The sequence below is a fragment of the Hypomesus nipponensis genome, chromosome 11, assembly GCF_054491055.1.
Source record: "Hypomesus nipponensis isolate SF chromosome 11, ASM5449105v1, whole genome shotgun sequence".
Taxonomy (NCBI): Eukaryota; Metazoa; Chordata; class Actinopteri; order Osmeriformes; family Osmeridae; genus Hypomesus; species Hypomesus nipponensis.
This window is the reverse complement of record NC_140371.1, coordinates 14,898,190-14,922,623: the sequence shown is the minus strand read 5'-3', so window position 1 is coordinate 14,922,623 and position 24,434 is coordinate 14,898,190. Positions and strand designations below refer to the sequence as shown.

Below are 24,434 nucleotides of genomic sequence, written 5' to 3'. Positions count from 1 at the left end.
AGCTCCTGCTCAACAAGCACCCCTCTGTAGGGAGACCTGTCCATCAGGCCAGACTGTACACCATGTGTATACAACCTGAGAGGAGTCTCACCCTCAAATAATAAAGATGTGGATACCTAGGATTCCAAGTAGTGCGGCTCTCACCAAGAAATACATGTTCATATTCACACACTGATATTTATAGTATATATGATATCAACTATTCATTCAGACACTATTTGTCAATCATGCACTGTATATTTCTGTACAGTCTACCAGGTGGATAGCATTTGTTTCATTGTGACATGCTATCCATCATAGTTTTCTTTTTTTCTCTCGATGTCTTTTAAATCATCTCAAAGAAAACCGACTTGGTTTTGTTCACTGATTCAAGCAGATGGTGAAGCTGGTCCCATCTTTGTGCTCTAACGTTTGTGGAATTACTCCAGGAAAATATCCCCATCCTCCTCCTTATCAGAAACACTAAATCAGTTTCATAACTGTAGAGACCACTTGTCAGGTGGCCTGTCACACTCCATTATCAATGAATGTTGAAGCCACAGGGGCCTATGCAACAAAAACTATCCCATTTGAATCCCCTCCTTGTGCCAAGACTGTTGCCATAAAACACTTGCCTGTAAGCAGTGTGACTTCACACAATGCCCCCACTGGTAGCCAAGCTACAGTATCTCTTAGAATTGGCTTGCACCTTGTGTTACGTAAAGGCTGAGGCGACAACTATGATTCTGAGAGGCGCCCATTGGCAGCCTTAGCTGTGATTCCAATTTGGCACAGCTACAGTCGACCCAAGCAGTCTGCAGACCAGTCAAAGAAATACAAATTTCCTTTATCTGAGAAATTGCTTGGAAGAAACTATGCCACAATTAAGAAGCATGCCTTAATTTTTGTCATGCTGACCACATCATTGATTATGAAGCTGGGGCATTGTGTGAGTCACTTTAAGTTTCGGTACCTTCCAGTGTTAACATCACCCCTCTGAAGTATGGCAGAGATCCAGGCCAACAGCAGACTATGTTTTTTTCGTGTTCTATCTTTCAAAATAAATCACCTGTCACTTTGTCAACTAGTTTGCAGTGAATTTCAACGATCACAATTGAATAAAAATATATGCCCCTTTTGATTAAAAAGTTTATGATAAAAACCTAACAACGACAGGTATCTAGAAGCCGAGCATACATGTACTGTAGCAGCAAATGTAAGGACTTCACTCCTTCAGCTTCAGTCATGAGATGAATCTTGCTCTGCCTAATAACTCAATTTACTCAGAGGAAACGTCGTGGTTATCATTCGTAGTTCATTGACATTCAGTATGTTTTGTGTTCATCATTTAGGTGGAAGCCCCACCTCCACCATCTTTATGTAAATGTTCGTGTGATTTCAGTGTGCGGACCCGTGTGTCTACTGCTACTGTAGTATGCGATGTGAATGAGCCTGGCCACTCACGATTCGCTGTTGCTAAACGGCATTGGGACTTCTATGAACGTACAGAAGGAAATTATGACAGCAATGAAACACGTTTCCTTGTGAATATCTATCGTCTGTAAAGCTTGTTAAGAAGAATTCACCTTGAATACGATAATGGGAGGTCAGATAACCAGGAATACCTTGTACGGTAAGGATTTTGAGATTAAAGACACATTTTCGATAATCTACAAGTATTCTACCAACAATCCCCAAATTCAATCGATTTTAATTTACAGTAGTCTATAAACATGTATCAGGCTATGTTTAAATTTCAGGAAATTGTGTGGGACGAAAGCATTGTTTAAGATACCTTTCTTGCAGTGTATGCACCAGCAGAATGCAAGCAAAATGTAATGCAAAGAAGAAAATATCTTAAATGTAGATTGAAAATTTAGCAGGCTAATTAGTGTGTAATACATTTTGCTTTTATTCATTGCAGTCGAAAAAGGTTTTGGGTTTGTTAGGAGCTGACATCGTTGATTGTATCATTTCATCTAGGCTATTTGAGCAAATAACAGTGAAGTTCCTCATTGGATGTGTTGATCGGAGCTGAATTTGTCTTGAGTATGACAAAACTCTTAATTTTAATGTAATATTTTGAACACTCGTTGATAAACACGCGCAAATAATCGTTGCTTTGATTGACTAATAGATTGTCAATTTAGATTGGCCGCTTTATAACAAAAAAAGTGTAGTGTGCGTTCTTTTCCTTCAGATTTAGGCATTATAGAATGTAGATGTTCTATTTAAGGAACCTTATGAATCCTATATTTATCCTAATCTGACCGTAGCCCTTCAACCCCAAATCCAATTTTAAAGGATCATATGGAACCAACAAAGTCAGTTGTTTGTAATGCATTTTTTGTAGGTCGTGATTAATTATCGGTACACTGTATTACAGCAATAGTATAGTTAATACAAAACTTATTTTTGAGCATGAATATTAATATATTATAATCATTTTCATAATCATTTTCATATTATTACAATATGTTGATCTTCGCGGGAACACCCCTGTGTAGTTTCCCCAGTGGTTACACAGAGTTACTACAATAACCACCAGCAAGTTAAAACCAAAGCTAGTTTGAATTCAGTTCTGCCACCACCACCTGTACCTCCCAGTGTTGCCCTACAGACTCACCTGCCCTGGGCTCTACAGGACTCCATCTGTTAGCCTCAGCAACACATCCAAGAGCCAGCAGCACCTTGCATATGAATATAAACCCACATTAAGACTTCTATGTCTGATGCATCACGCTAAATAGATGCCTGTTCAGTGAGATGAGGGTATAGAAAGTCCCAGATCTATCCAGAGCTCATGTACCGGTTTCTGTGTTCCCACTGATGTTTTTGTTTGTTCTGACTCCTGACCTCCAATCAATGACTCCAGAGGCCTTGTGTGTGTGAGAGAGAGCTTTATTTATCATGGCAAAGCTCTGCTGAATGTTAAACCTGACACCATTATCAGGTCAGACACACAGGCATACATTAACAGTGGTATACATACATTGACCTTGTTCCCTGTGATTCCTGTGTTTTGAAAAGGGATAATCATTTGGAATTTTCAATAGTGGCAGAAATCCTGGTATTATTCTATGGGGGCTTCTCCCAAGAGGGCTATGTCCCAACACACAAGTGTTTGTTTTTCCAAGTTTCAACATGGTCTGCATCATCCAGCGCCAGTCAATGGTTGAATACAATACACTGCTTTTCTGTTTCCGTCAAGACATCACATATGATATGACATCATGAATACAGTATGGTAACTGTGTCTGTTATGACTTCATACACAGAGTCATTCAACAGTGTTTTTCAGGGCCACAGACAAAAAGCATGTGAGGCACCACTGTACAAATGCTCTGTACTGTTCCTCAGCCATTTTATTGGCAACAGGGGGACTAGTACGTCTTTACTTCTAGAACATTCTTATATTGTCGCCCAATCAAATTTCCTCAATCTAATTTAAAATTGATCTTACACATATTTGAATTTGATTAATGGATGATTAAAATGATTTGTCTTGGAGCTTAAATTGATACATTGTAATGGCCTGAGTTGTTGGAATTTGTTTTTCCGTGTTGTGACCGGTGTTAGCAGCCTAATTGATTTGTTTCCTGGGTACACTGAACAGCTCTTGACCCTCAGAGTTCAACAGGAGATGAGCAAGAATAACTTGGTTCCTATGGGCATATGTCTAGATTACACACCTACGTACACGCACACACACACAAGCACACACGCTCAATCATGGGAGGCATGACGTGCCTCTGGAATGTCCAAGGTAATCCTTCAGCAATACAAAGCCTTGAATGTAGACTTGATTGTTATTTGTTGAAATGATCAAAAAAATACCTTTATGCCAGTGTCCTTGGCATTATTGTAATGCTTTGAAGAAAGATACAAGGCAGTAAATGGGTGGAAGGGAGACTAGTTTAACCTAGGGGAGTAACTGTTTATTTAGTGCTCATACTGACTCTGAGCCAGTCTTATCAGACTGGAACAAACAGCCAGACATGTGAAAAGCCTATTTTGTGTCACTGGTAGTGAAGTTAGGCTGACAGATTTATCAGAGGAAACTGAATGTCACTCATGATACTCACATTGCCGAATGGATATGGACAGGCACACTGAATAGCCATCAGATGTACTGGTACGCTCCATACAGACTTGTTATACTTACTACAACCCAAGAACAATTGTTCTTAAAATTGATCTAGAGATTTAGGTTTACTGAAGGCATTTTGGTTAGTTAATCTACAAGGTACTGCTCCCACCTTCTCATGAAGTGTCTAAGTCGATGTTGCTTACTAATGCTCTGAAGATTTGTTTTGTAACGTAGATAAACCTGGGGGCTTACAAAACAGCGCCAACTTGGCTGAATGTAAAATAACAAAAAAATGAATGGTGTTATTACAGGAGATTACCAATTACTGAAATTACCTCATTTTGAATAAGTTTCTCACAGCTGCACAATTCTCTCTGGGCACCAAGAGAACAGCTCTTATCCTTATATTTTCTTGTCCAAGGAGAAAATCTAGATGACTAATAGACCCATTTTCAATTTAGCTTTCACGCCTCGCTGAATTTCTGAAACCGAATTCCATTTAAATATGTTTAAGTGCGCCACAGGAATGATTAGTTTATGAGGTTGATCTTATCTATATGGCGTCTTGTGATATTAACATTCCATGAATTCATACCTTTGTGCTCATTGCATACGACAGGTGATATGGAGAAAGTTCTTTCATTTATTTCATTCTGGTGTTTGATTAAGACACCAGACCATGTAAAGCATCCCTCCTGGATAGATATCTACCCTGAATTAATTGTCGGCCCCCATCTTGATCCTCCAGATTCTCTGGGTGGGCCATTCCCGACCTCCTCTCATCGATGCCATCACAAGCCCAAGCGCTGCCTGCCTCTGCCTCAGTGTGGCAGCCTGGCCTCCTTCCCCTTGCTTTTCCACCCCAGTGCCAAGGGATCTCAGATCATCATGGACCTGGCCCAGAGGACAGTGAAGAGGCAGGGCAGCTTCTGCAACGCCATTACTTTCAGTAACCGGCCCATCGCCGTGTATGAGCAGGTTAGGCTGAAGGTATGTGAACCATGACTGGGAGCAAAATCCTCTTCCAGATGAGGGGGTTGCTCTACTTCCACCTCTCTCTCTGTCTCTGTCTCTCTCTCTCTCTCTCTCTCTTTCTCTCTCTCCCACACATATTTATTCTTCCTTCTCGGTTTCTGCCATCTGTCCTCTTATGCCCTTACTCCTGTGTGGGCCACAGTCTTATCCTAAGTTTCCACTCCACCTATCAATCCATCTCTGTCTCAAAAGGAAAAGAGCGGGACAAACATTACCATGTGAGCCCTACTGTTATCTCGAATGGCAAATGCAATACAAATAGTTGTTTCAAACTAGATAAACCAAGACAAAAATAGATTCTCTTGTTATTTTGGTTGTTGTTTATTTACGACATCGTTCTCCTTAATATAAAGAAAATTACAACAATTACGTAAGAAACTACATACTGTCCTGGTGACCACTGAATGATACACATAATACATATAAATGATGTATTAGCTGTCTTTTAACTACAGTACTATCACCTGAACACATTGTTACTCTACAGATCACAAAGAAGCAATGCTGCTGGAGTGGTGCTCTGCGTCTGGGGTTCACCTCCAAAGACCCATCCAGGATCAATCCAGACAATCTGCCCAAGTACGCCTGCCCTGATCTGGTCTCCCAGTCAGGCTTCTGGGCGAAGGCTCTGCCTGAGGAGCTCTCCAACGAGGGCAACATTCTCTCCTTCTGGGTAGACAAGAAGGGCCGGGTATTCTACCGTATCAACGACTCCAGCCCCATGTTGTTCTTCAGTGGGGTCCATGCCTCTGAGCCCCTCTGGGCCCTCATCGACGTCTATGGCCTGACAAGAGGGGTCCAGCTTCTGGGTGAGTTAGTGGAAGGGGGGAAGCTTGTGGAGGTTCTTTTTATAATGCACTGCAGTACACCTGATAGGAAGGGCTGAGTGAAGACAAATCCATTGAATCACAGTCTAGTCAGTAAATTAAGGGATTGTGTTTGGAGTGTCCTGTTACCGATGCAGTACAGCATAAAGGTTCCCACACACGAGGTCTCCCACATCAAATTAGTCCAATGGAAAAAAAAAAATTTGACAGATAAGATTGTGTGCAGTCGCCAGAATCAAATATATTCCACAAAAGAGGAATTTGGGAATGTCAGGACCACAGTAAACCATCCTGTTTTTACCTCAAACAAGTTGATGTAATTACGTAAGGGCATTTTCCCACCCAGACTTCAAAGACTGGTTTAAGATTGTTTTGTGTTTAGTTGATTGAGATTGAGTTGACCGTTGAAAGGAGTTTCAACCAGCTAAATGACAAACTGGTATGTGCTGAACAATGACTTTTGTTTAGTGAAAAAAGCTGAACAAACCTGAAATACATTGTGGGAGATTTTCTCCAAGGCCTTCAATACCTCAATCAACATTTAGTCAATCGTTTCCAAGGATTGACTCCCCCTCTCTACAAGCAGGAATGCTGTCATCACTGTTAATAAAAATAGAAGAGGCTCCTATTGTCTAGATAGTGCCATTTAACCTTATTTCTGATGGCGCTGGCTGACACAAGCCGCGTGCTATCTCCTTATTGACCGTGTGCTATCCAGCACCAGAGTGCCACTATCTGGAGTTCACTGGCTTCATGGCAGCGAGCTGCGATGACACGGCACAGAGCTCTGGTTCCTCGACAGACTTGGGGTGAGATTATGTCAGAGTACAAGGAGACTGAGGCAGTTTTCCCAGACGTGACAGCCAGTGGAATGTTGGGTGAGGATTAGGGTTTTGGTCCTGGTTGAAGATCTTGGTTCTCAGCATTAGCTCACTTCCAGGGTGTTGTAACTATACATTTGCATGATTAGCTCCGTATGACCAGATTTCTTTAGATAAATTAAACACATTTTTTTCCGAATTCTAGTTATTGAAGGCGTGATGCTACTTTCAGGGTGTGATGAGTGATGAGGGCCTCAGTTGAATACGTTGTGCCTGAAGGTCCCAAGTACTTTCCAGTTCTTCACTGTGAACACGGTCCCCTCCCCAATAAAGCAGAGGAGTCTTAGTCCTGCATCAACTAAAGGGTCACTTCACTATCAGGCCTCCTGTATAGCCTGAGAACGTCACCAGTCAAGAGCATGGTATATCTCAAAGGCCTAGTACTGCCCCGGCAGTTGGCGGCAGTTCAAGAAGCACTTAGTTCCTGAAATATGGACGGCCACATCAAAGGCTGCCCTGGTGAACTGGTGCATGTGCTCAATTTCCTTTAACGGGGCTGGAGGGGGGGGGGGGAACATTTCTGTAGTTAATGATGCTTACACTAAGGGCTGACATTAACGCAACGACAGCTGGTAAATGTGGACAAATTTCACCTGTTTTGGGTAAACCTATCATGAAATCTGCAATGCAGGTTTTTTTTACAGTCCAATCGAAGTTGTTTTCTTCAGGGACCATATGGAGTGAAGTTAGTGAACAAACACTGCTTTAAACTTGACCAGACAGATTACCTTGATTGGGTTTTTGAAGGAACATGGAAAACAATTGAAAAGTCAGCACATATGAACATGGTGATGAATAAGAACTGAGTATTGTAGTCATCGGGTGACATCATTGTTTTGATTGCCACACACAGTGTTCCGAGTAAGCGATGACATCATTTGAGATGATCGAAATAATCGTAATCATCCTCAGACTAGTTCTACTCCCCACATCCCTATACAGCACCAATGCCTGCACCATGCTATGCCAGTGACTTAAACATTGCATCTTTTACTCCTTGCCTTTAACTGAGCTTCAACCAACCATCTCACCCGTCTCTCAGGAAAGGGCCCTGTGTTGGTGCGAGGCTGTCGCTGCTCATGTCCTCTCTGAATAGGTGGCTACTCTGCCTCTCGTATTTGATGGATTGATTTTTCAAGTGTCCCTGATCACATGTCAGGGCACGTTAGTGTAACCACTGCAGTACTTCAGTGCAGCACCAGGCCTTAGGAAACCACGCTGTGCTAAAAATGAATATCCCCCCTGATGATAGAGGGATTTGACTGATGTTTGAAGAAATGGTAAAATGCAGGGTTATGTAGTGTAAAGGATAAAGGAGACGATTCAAAATGAAAATACTTAAAGGCTAAACTCATTTGATACCGTCCCAACATTTAAGATACAAACGCTGACTTATTTCGCTTTGTTGAAGCATGTCACATTCCTTTTCACCAAACACTCACTTTTTGTTCCCTTAATGCACTCATAAGCTTTCCTTCGACCTTGTTTTGCATGTTAGTAATTGTGCCTGTGCAGTTGCACTTGCTTCGAAATGGTCTTGTTTAGGCCCCTCGAGGATTTTTCAGGCACAGTGTTGTTCCCTGTGTAAGCTGCTACTGGGGAAGCATATCTCAGTAGCTAGCCACCCATGCAGGGAGTCAGAGGTGAGCCACACACTGGTGAGACTGCTTGAAAGCTGAGATGCTGTTGCATAACGAGAGCAGCTAAATGAATCTGCTGGAATCAAACTGAGTCTTGGGGAGTGGGGGGGAGGGGATAGTCCAGACCAACAATGCTGCCCTTGGCATTTTAAGAAAGATCTGTTACATCATCACACTCGTCCGACTCGCACAGATATCAATACAGGCAGAGTAGGTATGCTTGTTGCATGGTACAGTCCTCCTGGCTAAAGGCACCATGCAGGAAAACATCAAAGGACCTTTAGAAAAGACTTCCTGTCATACATTACATTATGTTTCATACAGAATGTTTTTTTTCAAAGCTCGTGCAGCACATTGTACACTATTTCATCATGCTTGAATGACATATCTATTCAGAATGTTCCTGCGAGCAATTAGTATACATAGCTATGTGCTTTCAGAGGGAAAACAGGGGGAACAAATGGCTATTTCCTTACAATAATAAGTTGGTGCTTTTGTTTTGTTTTTATGGTTGCTTATCACAGGTATTGTGTTATTGAAGGCAGCAGTAGCTGCTGTCTGAACAGATTTTGCTGTCTAAAAATATTTTCAAAAAGTCCCCTTTCTTGTTCTAGATAAAGTAACTGTTTTTCTAGGGTAGTGTATGGGAACCAAAACCAAATTCATGTCACTGAATGAGTCATCTGTTTCTCAAGATGAAACCGAATGTTTGAGATGATTGAGGTCTAAGCATACACACTTTTTGGATGAACCAATGAGTTTTTGTGATATCCAGTGGGTCACAGGTGTGCTAGCTTTCTTACAGGGTAAATATGACACTTTTTTCATCAGTGAATATGTTTGTTTTGATGACAGTGGGTCGCTGAGAGAAATAAGTTTGTTTACTAAAGTAAAATGAGTCACTATCACTGACAAAGTGCAAGTGAGGCCTGAAGCTAAGGTTAGCTAACATCTAGAACCTGTCCCTGTATTCATCAGTGAGGATTCAAAAATAGTGGCCAGATTTTCAGAGGCATCAAGGACCCCACATCACACAAACCTTTGATCAGATGTCATCAGTTTTATGGATGCACTTTTACAAAAAGCTGTTTTGATGTAAAAATAAATGTTGGAGCTCGGCTGGTTGCTATTATGAAGCTCTATCTTTTCGTTTAGTTTTATAAGCATTTGCAGACAGGATTTTCTTTCTTTCACATGTCACCACTAGTGATGTTATTAATGGCTGCAGATGGTCTTAATCAGACACTATAAATAGGTTTAAATCACTAGAGATCCGATAGGTACAATCAAGGTACCGCAGTCAACCAACCAGCCCGTAAGGCAGCCAGCCATACAGAGTTAGACTAAGCTGGTTTGTTCTGCAAGGGTGAGGCAAAAAAGTTTCTTGAAGCATAAGCAGTACAGTACCATTCGACTGAGCATATTCCAGCAACACATAAGCCATTAAACTAAATTCAATACTAATATTTTCATGTATTTATTCTGATAAATGATGTGTAGTGCAGTGTACTGTTCATTGGCTGGAACAACTAAGCTTAGTGGATTGGAACAGGACTTGGAACAGGGTGATGATTGATGGAAGTTTGTGAGGTTTGTGACTAATCTCTGGTGAGCCGAATCTGTACTAATACTTCTAATTATTGGGACTGAGAGAGTATCGTCCAAAAGTAATAAAACTGTAGTTTAGAGAGGAACTAACAACGTGCATACTCATCTGTTCAAAGTCTAGCCAGTTGTCTACGAGAGGGAGAGGGGGACGGGATGTTAAGTGTCTACATAATATAAACATTTTGCTAATTCACTGAGCAGGATTTTTGTGGCAGAATCAGGTTGAAATCATGAATCATACTGCCCTGCACTCTCTCTCACCACCCCACTCCTGTCTTTGTCTCTATTCTAGCATAAGCATATACTAGAGTCCCTCTTTCTGTCTTGTTTTGCCTGAGCCTGCTGATCACAGTCATTCATCATGGACAAATGCTGTGTGTCTCAGTGATTGGACATTTTAAACATGATTAGAGTTGCATTTGGATTTTGGGAAAAATAACTTGCAGGTTGCTGATGTTTATAAAGTTCTGCATCGTTACCTTCTTTGGTAAGGTTCTTGTGAAGGTTTGAGAAAGTTAGATTTGTGGAGTTTTGGAAATGATGATATCCCAAGGATTAAGGGACCATTTTGGTATAATTATTGCCATATAACAAAGCATAAAATAAATAGTACTTTCTTCTCACTTGGAGTAAAGTAAATTGTACAGATACAAATTTGGAAAGAACGTTTCTCCTTCAACTTTATTGGCAAACCATTTATATATGTGAGCTACAATAGAGTTAATGCTTATTTGAGAGAGAGCTCTTTCTAAATGACCTCAGCGCTTCAAATGTATTTGATTTGTTAAACAAAAATAAATGTCTCCAGGCAGGCTGTTGCTCCTCAAGTCCGGATGGAATCGACCAGATTTGCAGTGAAATCATAATGGAAATAGTAATGGATTCTGTCAGGTCAGAATCTGGGGGGCTCTGCCTATACAGAGAGAAGCCTTCAGAGAGAACCTAATCACTTTCACATGGCCAGAGAATCCAGTATCATAGAGAACTCTAGAAGGTTCCAGCTTTCTCTGGGGTTCATCCATGTCTTTTCTTGGCCATAACATGAGATGAAACTGTAATTAAGGAAACATTATCTATCCCTGAACATTTTTAACAACAAGGGCCAGTTGAAGCCATTATTTGTAGAAAGCTACGAAGCCCGTAAAAAGGGTTACGCAAATAGACATAGCCCATACAATACAGCATAAATATCCAATGTTCAAATTCATATAGGAACGATCCCAAATTTACAAAAAGTTGAAGGGACATTTATCCATTGAAAATATCAAAACCCTAACCCAAAACACTTAAGGCCTAAATAAATCCAGTATAATAGATGGGACATTCACTGTTCCCTGGTGTCATCCTAAAGTGCACCTTTTATTTTCCAGCAGCAATGTATCAACCTGCAGCTCCTCTTTCCTCTGGCACCCAACCCAATAATTTCAACTTGGTCTCGCAAAAGCGTTACATATCTCCTGTTACTTTTGGTATATTGGAGTATCAGAGTTCATTCAAATAGACCCAGACGGCATGTACATACATACCCTACATACATACCCTTCCACACCCTTTCCATGATGCAAACATGTACATGCCCCCCCCCCCCCCCCCCCCCCACATACACAAATACAATCCCACCCTCCAGCCACTATCTAAGCTAGGATACCACTCCTTAAAAGCTCATCGATGTGGATTCTCCCAAGGGCCCTTCCTTTTTTTCTCTTGATAAGCAAAAGCCCCTTTATCTCCTTTTTGGGGCCGACACCCCCCCCCCCCTTCACCCCCATTCCTTCACCCCTTTCTCTCTTTCTCTCTTGATGGATGACCTCACTCACTCTGGACAGCACCGAGGCCCTCTAGCCACGCATACTTACGGCAAATCCCACCGCTCACACGCAACACACAGACAACTAACACTAGGGAACACTGACCTTGTGGAGGTTGCAGTCACACTCTCGCTAAAACTCCCAAAAGCCCCCTAATCCAGTTAGACTACGCTAAGGAATGAATCAAGCTGTCTCAAGCTGCTCCCAGCTGCACGCAAGGCTTCGCTCTGGCGTTTTTGGAAGACTAAAAAAGGATACCTGCAAAACTCTCCCTCTTAGTAATACTGACACTCATTCAGATCCAGAGTTTGCATTGGCAGTGATGAAGAAATACTGGGGTCGGGAATCATCTGGATTTAGCTTGTTCTTGCTTGTTTTGAGCTTGAGAGACAGGACTAGCTTTTTTGAGTACACACAGCTTGAGTAGATCCATCCACATGAATGAGAAAAATGCTTAAACTTTATTCACAAAATATTCATCTCCAACTGATCATTCTACCTGGACTTAATTGTAGAACAAACAGAACTACTGTACTTAAGCTACAGACACCTGGAAAAATCACAATTTGCCAAGCCTGTTTTAAGATTAAAGTCCACCTTGGATGTCAATTCAGGCAGAGTAGGACATGTATCGACTGAAACAAGTTCTAAATTATACCTCCATATCTTTTCCAGAGTTTCACATTGCAGCCCTCAACTGGTCTGACTAGTTTGTGGCAACTGAGTCTCTCAGTTTCCATTTCCTCACTCCACTTGGTTGGTCATGCTTCTGTCAGCTAAGGGCCACCTCACCTCTCCTAAAAGCACCCCCTCCAGACATAGTTATATATGGTTAATAAACCTTGACTGACATTTAGGACTCACTAGTTGTCTGTCAATACTGACAAACAGTGACTGAAACCCAAAAGCTCAATTAGTGTTTGATGGCTGACAGAAATGCTTAGTTTGTTTAATTGTTAAGAGAACTTTCTATGCTGTGTACTGTACCTTAAACAGCTGGTCAGAGACTCACATAGGGAATTCACACACTTAATCATCGCCATTGTTTTCTGACGTTATTCAAAACGGGATTAAAATGTTCTCTTCCCATTCAAGAACTTCAAGGACTTGCACTTAAAAATGTTAAGTCGAGTCTAATCACCATTATTCTTATAAAGCCCTATTTTAAAACCATTGGAGTGTGGCCAAATGAACCAGTAAAAACGTGGCATTAGTCAGACCACAATGAATGCCCCGCTTCATTTTCCGACACAATAGCTTCAAACCAACATCAGAGGACAAAAGATGCAAGCCTGCACCTGTCTGTGTATGATTGACACTTTAATGAGGGGAGCCAGTGAAACACAAGGCACTCCATCTGAGAGGAACCCAACTCAAAACCCTCAGCTCCCATGTTAATCACACTTGGCTTAGTGTCAGCTCCAATAAAACAGCCTTAGTTTGAGCCAAGGCAGAATTTTTCATTGCCGTGGTATATGTGCCATTGGAATGATATTAATATAAATATCAAACAGCAACAAGGGATTTTGCCCAAAGCATCCAGGCTGAGGAGATAAAAATTGAGAGTGGTGCAGTTTGTGATGCACTAGGATGTGATGAAAACAATTGTTTGCAACTCTTGCTTGCACGCACAGATAAACTCTTGCACTCAAACCCAGTAATAGATTGAGAGTTGGCAGGATGGATCTCATTATTGTGACATGCTCCAGTGCATCGTGTACCTGTTACCCCTTCATTTCCATTTTAATCAAACAGGAAACAGGAAAGTGTCATGATCTGCTTAAAATACCCATGAGTGACAAGCAGTATTCTCCCCTGGGTAACACTCCAACAGCTACTGTATAATACTGCTCTGTTTGCACAGCAAATGTACCAGAAGTACTAAATACTGAAGACAACTGAGGAGGCTGCATGTGTGAGGCAGGAGGCTGGACAGGCAACATTATCTTTAGGCTTTGTTGTATCTCGCAAACAATTTCAAAGTTTGCCTTGAAGTAGATAAGGCAGCTACTTCTCTGACCCTGGTGGTTGGTTGTGGGCACTCTTGACAAAGGGAAGTAATTAGGGTCAAGCAGTTTATCTGGGACCGGAGATGTGCTGGCAATGCATGATAAAGGGTTGAGGTGGCAGGGCTTCTCCCTAAGGGAGATAGATGAGGCGGATGGACATTCAATCAAGCAGCAAATGCCTGCTAAGCACAGTCACCTACACAAGAACATTCTACATCATAAAATGGCCAAGCTTGTGAAGTAGATTTGTGTACGTATAGAACTGCCCAATTGGTTAGGCAGAATAATAAGCATGGGAAAGGAAATGTGTACTCTCTGGAAGCAACGCTTCTCCATTTATTCATCTTTCCAAATCCATGAAGTGACTCCTAGCCATTCTGTCATTCAGTCAACCCCTGGCCAGTACCCCGCACTCCTCTCACATGTCCAATGGGGCTAATTTTAGTCGACGTTTGGAGGGCCAAGTTAATTTTGGCAGCTGATTCCCAAAGCATGCTATGATGCACCTCAGTTTGTCGCTACCACCCAAGCCTGGGCCTGGACAGGCTGGCTGGCTGGCTTTCTCTATCTATGAACTGCTGTTTGGATTACATTCAACAGCAAGCTAAATTAGACCACAGCAGGTGATTTATTGAGTTGTGGCACGGCCAAAGGAAAGCTGATATTTGCAGTGTTTTAAAAATGTATTTTCTTCTCAGTGACCGGAAAGGACCATGCCTTTAACACCTAGACACATACAGATACTTTTCACAGGGGAGGCACATTACCGTACTTATAGTGCGTGAATTTAGTTGTGGCTGCAGTATGGGATGTGAAGTATAGACCTATAGCTTCACATGGTTTCAACTTGTTTAGAGTTGACAACATGTGCCTCTCTTTGAAAAGAATAATGAGGCTATTGTGGCTTGATTAGTCATTGCAAATGAGCAAGGGCTCCTATAAAATATTATTAACCACAGGCTTTTCATATAGTACATTTGACAAAATCCCGGTCTCTAATTGCGGGTGCATTCCTTCATAACATTCCATGGAGACTGTGTGTGTGTGTATACGAGTTTGGTTCTCTACGACAAAGTTGGTGTGTTGGGAATGGATGGCTATACAGGGTGGTATCCAAATTCACCATGCTTGGGTGTGGTTCAGCTGTAGTGAGTGGACAGCTGGGATGAGTAGACTGTAGCGCGTACAACTGTAGCTCTCAGATATCAGTTGCGCTTCACGGACATTATGTTGGCTTCAGCTGAATCATGCATGTTGTGGCTGTTACATGAAGCCGTTATCTTTATAGTGATACGGCGTTTGACCCCCAGCAATGTCCGCCCATTAACACTTCTACTTGGGAACACACCAACATGCACTGTAGGTATTTGTTTATGTCTGTGCACTAAATGTTTCTCTTACTGAGGCAAAAAATATACAAATGCACATACTCCAAATTAGCGGTGCTACGCTTCATGATATATATCCCAATATTTGATCAGAATATCCTTTATAGGAAAACACATGTTAAGGAGCTTAACTCTATCTTGTCTACAGACAGTGAGATGGTTCCTCTGGACTGCCTCCGCCCTCGCTCCTTCACCCCCGCCCACCGCACCTCGCTACGCCGGGACCCCGATGACCACCGCCTCTCCATCAGCCTGTGTGACCTCAGCCTGCAGCAGCAGCAGGAGCTGCAGGAGGAGGAGGAGGCCGGTTCAGAGGAACGCCTTCATCCCCTCAACTCCTCCACCTCCTCCTGCCACGTCCCCCAGAACTCCCAGAACTCCCAGCAGTGCTCTCTCCTGCCCCCCCTGCTGGACAGCGACCTGCACTTCCACCCGCTCCACGGCGCTCACGCCACGCTGCCCGACGAGCACACGGCAGTGCGTCTGGAACCCAGGAGTGGCGAGGGGGAGAGGACGCTGGTGTTCACCAGCCGCCCGCCCCGCCCTGGCGAGAGCGTGTACGTCAAGGTGACAAAGGCGGGGTCGGCCATGCGCCAGGGCTCCCTGTCCTACGGCGTGACGTCATGTGACCCAGGCTGTCTGCGGCCCAGTGACCTGCCCTACAGCCCCGAGGCCCTGGTGGACAGGAAGGAGTTCTGGGCTGTGTGCCGGATCGCAGCACCTCTCCACAGTGGGGACATCCTGGGCTTTGTGGTGAACAGTGAGGGGGAAGTCCTGCTCAGCCATAATGGGGTCAATGCAGGGATGCAGGTGTGCGTGGACAACTCCAGACCTCTCTGGATGTTCTTTGGCCTTCACGGAGTCCTCACAAAACTCAGGATCCTAGGTGAGTGAAATTCTCTGTGTCTGTAACTTTGTAAGTTTGACATTTACATTTTGCAGACGCTTTTATCCAGAGCGACTTACAGTAAGTACAGGGACATTCCCCCCGAGGCAAGTAGGGTGAAGTGCCTTGCCCAAGGACACAACGTCAGTTTGCACGGCGGGGAATCGATCCGGCAACCTTCTGATTACTAGCCCGACACCCTCACCGCTCAGCCAAATGACTCCCATTTGACTCATTTTAAAGCCATTTGACTCATTTTAAATGATTAAATAATAATTACAGGTATATTATTGTAGTATAATAATACTTTTTTTCTCACAAATCTAGCCTGTAATGTAGATTAACAAGGATTTGAAATATTGACATTAATGCCAGTTGAACAAAAATGTGCCTTACTAATGGACATTTTAAAACCGATCAAATTCATCTTTGATCTCAATGTCGGGTTTGTATGAAAACGACTATAGACAGCACTAACCTCCCAGTTCAAAGTGGCTTTTTCCATTAAGAAATAACTGCAAAGCCTGATCCTTGAATGACCTGCCGAGGTTGAATTCCTGCATAGCCAAGTCATGAAATAGTTTTCCTCTCTCTCTGTTCTGAGCTGCACTCTCGGTCTATATCAACTAATATCTCTCTCTCGGCACTTCTCTTCTCCGCCCACAGTTTAATAATGAAGGCAACTGCTCAATCTTCACTTGCTCTCCGTTTCTCGATTTAGTACCATTTAGTATTGAATTTGGCTTTAACAAATGGACATTTCCCACAGGGCCACTCATTGGTATTCAAATAAAATGGACTGGAATTTTATGGATTGATAGGATTAGGACTATGAGGAGGCATATGTGAATTATGGAGCATGGAATGACTCTGAACAAAATGCCGTTGAACACGTTACTGTTGCTCAAACCACATCTCACCCAAACAGTAGCTGCAAGTTGTCCCCAGTTTAGACTTAGCAGATGATGCCCAGTCTAGCACAGCGAATGGCTAGCCATTCTGTCCAGAGAAGTCAAACCTACAGTAGGACTGACTGAAGCCATCTCCCACTATTTTTGTAGTGGCAGGACTATAGACCGGGGGCCAGAAGAGGGGGTTCAGGAGCCCTGCATGATGAATTACCCAAATCATAACATGCCATAAATAACGTCTGACAGCCCAGGGTGCCGGAATTAATGACAAGATGTGGAGGCTTAAGTCATATTTCATTTCACTTGGCTTTTCAGTGATTCTGCTACAGTATTTCACTTGATTCAAGAGTGGAAGTGTATTGCAAGCAACCTTGCTATTCACCACACTCAGAGAAAAGGAGAAGAGGTTGTTTTTGCTGGAGATTCTCCACTACAAACAGAATTGTACTGAATTAAAATGACTGTTTACAGATTGAAACAAAGTAACAAACATAGATGATGTATATTTCGTGATTCAGTGGCACCGGGCACAATGTCTGGTTTGTCTCAAAGTCGCCCTGTTTGTAGAGCCATCCGTTTGATGGAGTCTTGTTCTGCAATTTATCATTACAATCTGAACTGGCTGTGATGCAGACTGCAGCCTGTAAGCACAGATGTGAGCGCTCTTGAGTTTGTTAACAAGCTCCGTTGATTTGTCATCAGGCGGGGTTTGAATATACCCTGTCCTCCCAGCCTGGCTTTGTGTTCTGGCCAACTTGTTAATGAGGAGAATTCTCACTCAATCCGTTTGAATCCTTTCAAAATACTGGATCAAAGAGAAACAAAATATTTCCCGATATCTGATCAATAAAGGATTTAGGGCTAAGGTTAGTTGTTATTCAATGTTGTGTTCACCTTTGTTTGCCATAACCTGTTCTCTCCTCTCTTCTCCAGTGGTGTGTCAGACTGGGGCTGAGGGCTGAGGAGGTTATTTCTGGCCTGCGTGGGCCCAGAGCAGCCAGCCAGCTAGCATCATCTATCAGGAGTGGGATGCTGGATCTAGCTGCTGCTTATGTTGCCCTCCATCTGCATTATTAAAATATAATTGCAGTCTTCAGACATCGGGTTTGCCGCCCACGCCATGTCTTTCTAACGGCAGGCCTCCCTTCCTCGTGTTCTCCCTCTCTCTCGTTCTCTCACCCTCTCCCTCATTCTCTCTTTCTCACCCTCTGTCTCCTTCTCTCTCTTTCTGTCTATCTCCTAGTCACCTAGAGACACTGAGAAGGGAGCGAGCGGCGCCTTGCTAGCCGCCGTTGCTGTGGGGAGCACATTCGTGACGTCCCAGTCCACCCACTTGCTACCGGCACTCTGTTCGTTGCCTTGGAAACATGTAGCCACCTCTGAAAGTGGCAGTTTTTAGTGGCGGGTGTTGTTGTGGTTGTGAAATAGACCAGATGGGAGTCCCTCGAATATTTCTGGGTCATCCAGTCTGTAATGTATTATTTTCATTCAGTCATTTTGAATATCTTAGTAGAACCAAACATGATTGAGTCAACCGATACTAATAAAACCGGACCCCTTGTCTATACCTGTGCATATCTGAACGGTTCTGTCTGTGAATCTGTTTGCATGTGCACTTGTGTGGTGAAATGCAGTAAATCTCTTCAATAACGATGTGGTCACCAAAAAAAGACTCCTTTACATCGGCACAGATCCCTCATGTAGATAAGTATGTGGTGAAAGCCGGCATGCATAGACTACATAACCACTGTGGATTTATCTGGTTCCATGCACAGACCTCCCGCTCTGCCTGCATACCCAAACACATTCACAGGCTGCCCATTCCAGATGAAAGGGCCACAAGGCCATTCATATGATGGTCAAATGTGAAAGCTGGCTCAGATGAAAGGGGTTATGAATAGACATGAAGGGCATCTGATCTCCTTTTAGAGGTGACCAGGATGTTTACTAACAGCTGTGAAGAAAGACTGTGAACAAGGAACCGCAAAGGCTCCAGACTAACCATCTAATGCCGGTGTGACACGTGACTGTCTTACGCTGGCAAAAATTGGAAGAATTTGGTGTATTGCTGAACGCGTGGCAAAATATAAAATGCGCGTAGCATACCCATTTGTCACCTGAGTAAGACGAGAGCGGGAACGTGGTCGAGCCCTCTGTGTCTTGTTCTGAGAGAGGATGCAAACGATGAGGGGTGAGAGATGGATTGCGTCCGACCCTTACCCGCATCGAAGGAAGTGTTTGCGTTGAACGGGTGTCTGAACGAGTGTAAAAGATAGCACTGTTCATTGTTCAACATCAACAACAAAAGGTTTAGATAGCAATACCTGACCCTGCTCTCCCTCTCCTCCTCCCATTTTCCAATACCCAGTTCAGTTTTTCAGGCAGAAACCTGGCCACCATATGAAGCTCAGTTTGAAAAGGATAACAAGGGTTGTTTATGTCGATTGAAACTGAGAGATCACCTGTTAGGGTGGTCCAGTTACAGGGAGGAGTATTGGTTCCTCTCTTATAGCACTAGTGCCTGTTACAGTACACATCAGCTTGTGTACATTCTTGTCATAGCTATAGGGTTTATGAGAATGTGTCTCAAATGGATTGTCTTTCTAGTTTGACCATCTGTTTGCTTTTAATCTTAGTTAAATCAGTCAACTGCTTACAGCAAGATCTGGAGGTAGAGGGTACTGAATCAAATGGGGAAATCCTGTCTCATTTGTTTGGCTGTATCTAAAGTGTTTATCCATTGGCCACATAAGAGACCTGTTACGCCAGGCAACTGACAGTTTCCATGCTGATTTACAATCGACAGTTGAAGGACACTGTCAATAGAACCGTCGAGTGCCAACCAGACATACTAGGTCTGTGTATTTGGAATAGACACAGCTATTGTCCTGAAGTGAGCTGCCAGTATGAAGACCTATGCCAATGTGCAGTTGAGTGCTGGGAGTGGAAAGGGAATGGTACAGAACAGACACGGCAACCAAGCTGAGACTCTGCTTTCTGCCCACGGGGACAGTCTGTGTCTGACTCACACACAGACTCGCACACACACCACGTGTCCACATCTCGAGTCAGTGTGTGTGTGTGTGTGTGTGTGTGCAGGTCTGCACGGGCCTCGTGCACGTTCTCACACAGTCACTGAGGTGGCATAGAGGTTCTTCTCATTGTCAGCTTCGATTGAAATCCGGTTTAGTGATTGAAATCTACTAAATCGAGAAAACCCATTTTCACCAGGATGGCATTTGACATTGCACCATTTCTTCCCAGGGACGTCCCTCCACACGGATCTCAGAGGACCCTCTGTCCCCAGCTCTCCGTCCTGCACTCCCAACACCCCCACCCTCATGTGCAGTGGCAGCTCTGAGCCCAACCTCAACACGCACCTCAACATCAACCTCAACACCAACCTCAACGCCAGCTACCCTCCCCCCTTCAGCAGCTCTACAGGTGACATATTTCCTTTTTCCATCCCTCTCTCATTTCTCTTTCTCTCTGTCATTGGTTCTATTGTGTATCGTAATTGACCTTCTTCATACTATAGTGCTTCTTTCTGTACATCACCTCCAACAAAGTCTATATTTACGGTATAGTCACATGATCCCTCTCCCCTTTCTCCTCTCTATCTTCCACTCTTTGGGAAAATAATGTGTCTCTAAAGTGTACATACCATAACCATTAAAGGCAACATTTTCTACTGATAATGGATTCGTTTTTTGCAGTATACTATTACTGCTGTTACATTGTGTACAGTTGTGTATGCTGTTACCAGGATGTCCTTGAAAGGCGCTGTATACATGGAACAACTGATGATCTAATCTCACCAACAGGTACAACTCCCAGCTCTCCCTTTTCCAGCCACCCAGAATCCCCTGCCTTCCCATCATGCTCAGGGTCGTGGAGTGATGAGTGCACCATCTGCTATGAGAACATGGTGGACACTGTGCTGTATGCCTGTGGTCACATGTGTCTCTGCTACGCTTGTGGCCTCAAGCTCAAGAAGATGGCCAACGCTTGCTGCCCCATCTGCAGGAGGACAATCAAAGACATCATAAAGACCTACAGGAGCACGTAAACCGAGGCGGAACCAAACTCTGCACTCGTGTAGGTTTTCTCAAAGACCTTCATAGACATCCTTTTGAGGCTTGGCCCCTCTGTTGGACTCAAGTAAGACCTAGTTGTCTTACGTTGTGACACAATTAACTTGCGGGGCCATCAGAACATCCTGCAGACACTCCAGGGGTGAGGTTCCCCACAGACCTACAGCACACATGCTGTACACATGCTAACAATGCTAAAGGGAGGAGAGAAACACAAGCCATATGAATGGCCTTATTTGCTTAGGATCTGTTGCTGTCCTGAAAACAAGGACCAAACCTGTTTTCAGGACAAACAACTCTACAATTCAAAATGACAGAAGATGAGGAACTTGGGACTTTCATGTGTATGAATATATACTGTATATCAGAACTGTTGGTAGTCAACTTTTGAATACGTTTGTTGTTTTTACCGCACTATGGAGGTTATTCAGGTATGCCACTATCATGAGACTCTAGGAAAAATAAACCAACTGTTGAGATTAAAGTAGTCACACCTTGATTGGCGGAAGCAAGTGTACCCTGAATGTTGCATAAGAAAGCACAAATGGTGCAGGAATTTACTTTGACAATGAGTGTTTGGATTTTTCCACCGGTGCAAACCTGCAGGAAGTGGATTCCGTAGGGGTCTCGTTTCATTATAAACCCACCCACATGCCTCCTGTCTTTCCCCAGTCTCAGATATGAACAATAGCGTGGTGAAGAGAGAGAGAGGAAGAAGAAGGTGTGAATGGAGTCACCATAGAAGGTCACAAAGAAAGTGGATGTAAATCAATGAGGGGGAGAGGGAGAGAGGATGTTGCATGTATACCGAGAGAGATGAGCCCCAGATGAGGGGCACCTTGGCTCAGCGTCTGCACAGCCTCCAGCGCACAGAAACCGTTCTCTCAGAGCCACGGCAGAGATACATCACGACTCTCTGAAGGCTCGACTGTTGTACATCCAGACATTCTCCCTACCAAATGTGGCTGGCTACCAGGCCGTTTTACAGTTACGATGAGGACAAAACTGTCTAGGGTAAAATGCATCCGTATTGATGTGGAATATCATTTCTTAAACGCCTTATTGTATATTGAACCATTGTCATTATGAGATGAACCAGCCTAGAATCTTCTATTATCCCACAGGTCTGTTTGGTATTTCTCAGAGCAATGAAGTTTAAATGTTTGCTGCCCAAAGGTTTCCTTAACCAGTTATTTGATTAGCAAGGACATGTGCTTCTGTGTTTTTGTAAAGACGTGTTCAGTATTAGTTTTGTAAAGGAAAGGCAAGACAGAGAACACTCACCCAAACATTGTCAGATGTGCTCGTACCGTGTTTGCACAAGGACAAACTCATTTGTGTATTCAAATGTGTGAGCCATGGCACAAGGCTATCTGTATCTAGCTGGTTATTGTTGCACAGTTTGTGAGCTTTAGACTTTTCAATTAAAATTCCTAAATGCAACTTTTTGTCTCGTAAGCACATTTTCACAACTTTGCTTAATGGAAAACAAGGTCATATATATTTTAGATGTTACTGCAGGTAAAACAAGCCATTGTTAAGGTTTGAGAAACACAGTGATATTCTGAATGGTGGTGAATCTGATGTGGCACATTTGTCCACGGTGTTCAAACTCATCTCATCCTTCCCCATCTCTTATTAGGATTAGAGTATAATGTAGGACTAGTGTTCTTGTGCCTTGAAATGAGTTCAGTTCCACCACTGTGGGGTTAATGTGCAGTATGATTGATATTCAGGGTCAGACATCTCCTTCTTCACCCTCCCACGAGTACAATGTCAGAGGCTGCTTCGTAAAGTGAATTTTGTTTGGTCATACACTTCCATTTAAAGCCAACAATTGAGTGGTCATAATACAACTGTATGAAGTTATTCAGTGCTGTTGTTATAAACTGTCTAAATAACCCTTGCCCCCAACAGTATGTAACTGCATTACATAATACTGGAATTTTACTGCGCTTTGGACGTGTTCTGCTTTTTCTTTTCTACTGGTGAGGTTTTATTTGTCAGACCAAATTAGACATACTTTGACTTGAGCATATACTAAAGATATTATGGTTAAAAGACTGATGATACTTTACAGTGTAATATGAAATATATTTATTTTGTCAATTCTAGTCTATTGTAATGAATTATCACAGTTTTATTTTTCAGTATTTCAATGTATGTCTGATGACATTTGTAAATGTTTTAAATACGTTGTATTGTCACTGAGGTGGAAACAATTTGTACTACATTTGTTTTTATTTGACTTCTTATTAGACATTATTGTTACAGTATATCATCAGATAAAAAGTCGAATCTGAACACTTTTTGCTTTTGTTTCTTCTGCAGTTGATTCAGTTTTACAGCCTATTATTGTTATGTGCTGAATGCTTATCAGTAAATTAATATGAAGAGTGGCATTATGGAAAACGTTTCACCACAGTTTTAATAGTCAAATTGGGACCAAATATTGAGAGTCCAGTCAATATCTAAGCCAAAAAAAGCAACTAGAAAACTTGTAAGGACCATTAGGTATGTGATTGCTTACAGTACACAAAACACCACTCAGTGGTTGATTACTATGAATTTCTGAATCGCAATTATGTTCACTGTGTGAGTCAGATGGATGTGACTTTCAATAAAGTTTTATGATGTGGTCAAAGTTAGGATTTATCTGGATTTATTCTTGTGACATTGGGAGAATAACAAAAGTGCCCATCCTAATTAAACAATAAAAAACTGTAAGGTAAGGAATGATAACGCTTAGGCTATTACAGTTTTAGCTATATTTTCAACTGTTCTAATAGAAAAATACATTTCAATATCCAGTCAGTTGACTCTGCACAGTAGTATTCTTGTGTAACTTCCCAGCATATAAAAAACAAAGCAGAGTGCTTCAGTAAACAGCTGTAACTCACACAGAGACTGTTTAGAGCTGAGGCATGTAGACCTGGCCTGGGTTAGCATCATCAGTTATTTACTACCCTGCTAGCCTGGCTAACACCACTGTTATACAACACTCCAATACGCACAAAGAACGACAGAATGACATCTGGACATGAAACAGGCGATAGCGACCATCGCTTATGACCACCAATTCTTTGAGGTGAGGAGCGATACATAGACACAGTTTGCAAAAGTGACATGAATACTGTATATCTCAATGCTTTGTACACACAAGACACTTTCCACTCAGACCTCTGAGTGAACCTAGGCTTCCTTCTGCCAAGAAACCTAGACTGGAAGCCATTTTGTGTCTTGTGAGAGTGATGTGATGTAGCAGAAAAGTGTATTTG

General features: G+C 42.7%; 1 protein-coding gene across 1 annotated transcript; it reads left to right on the top strand.

Annotated features, from left to right (window-relative positions):
• The first annotated feature begins 1,425 nt into the window (after nt 1-1,425).
• Nucleotides 1,426-23,788, top strand: LOC146268296 (E3 ubiquitin-protein ligase NEURL1-like). The gene is made up of 6 exons (XM_084709695.1): nt 1,426-1,612; nt 4,818-5,059; nt 5,592-5,913; nt 15,414-16,151; nt 20,327-20,506; nt 20,887-23,788. Exons 1-6 carry the CDS (start codon nt 1,579-1,581, stop codon nt 21,129-21,131), a joined length of 1,761 nt encoding a protein of 586 aa, XP_084565821.1. The 5' UTR covers nt 1,426-1,578; the 3' UTR covers nt 21,132-23,788.
• The last annotated feature ends 646 nt before the right edge of the window (nt 23,789-24,434 follow it).

What these genes read in the sequence shown, in the direction of transcription:
- LOC146268296 (XM_084709695.1), top strand. Translation starts at nt 1,579, where the DNA reads ATGGGAGGTCAGATAACCAGGAATACCTTGTACG. An exon ending in AACCAGGAATACCTTGTACG is followed by an intron (nt 1,613 to 4,817) that starts GTAAGGATTTTG and finishes TTGATCCTCCAG; the next exon opens with ATTCTCTGGGTGGGCCATTC. An exon ending in ATGAGCAGGTTAGGCTGAAG is followed by an intron (nt 5,060 to 5,591) that starts GTATGTGAACCA and finishes GTTACTCTACAG; the next exon opens with ATCACAAAGAAGCAATGCTG.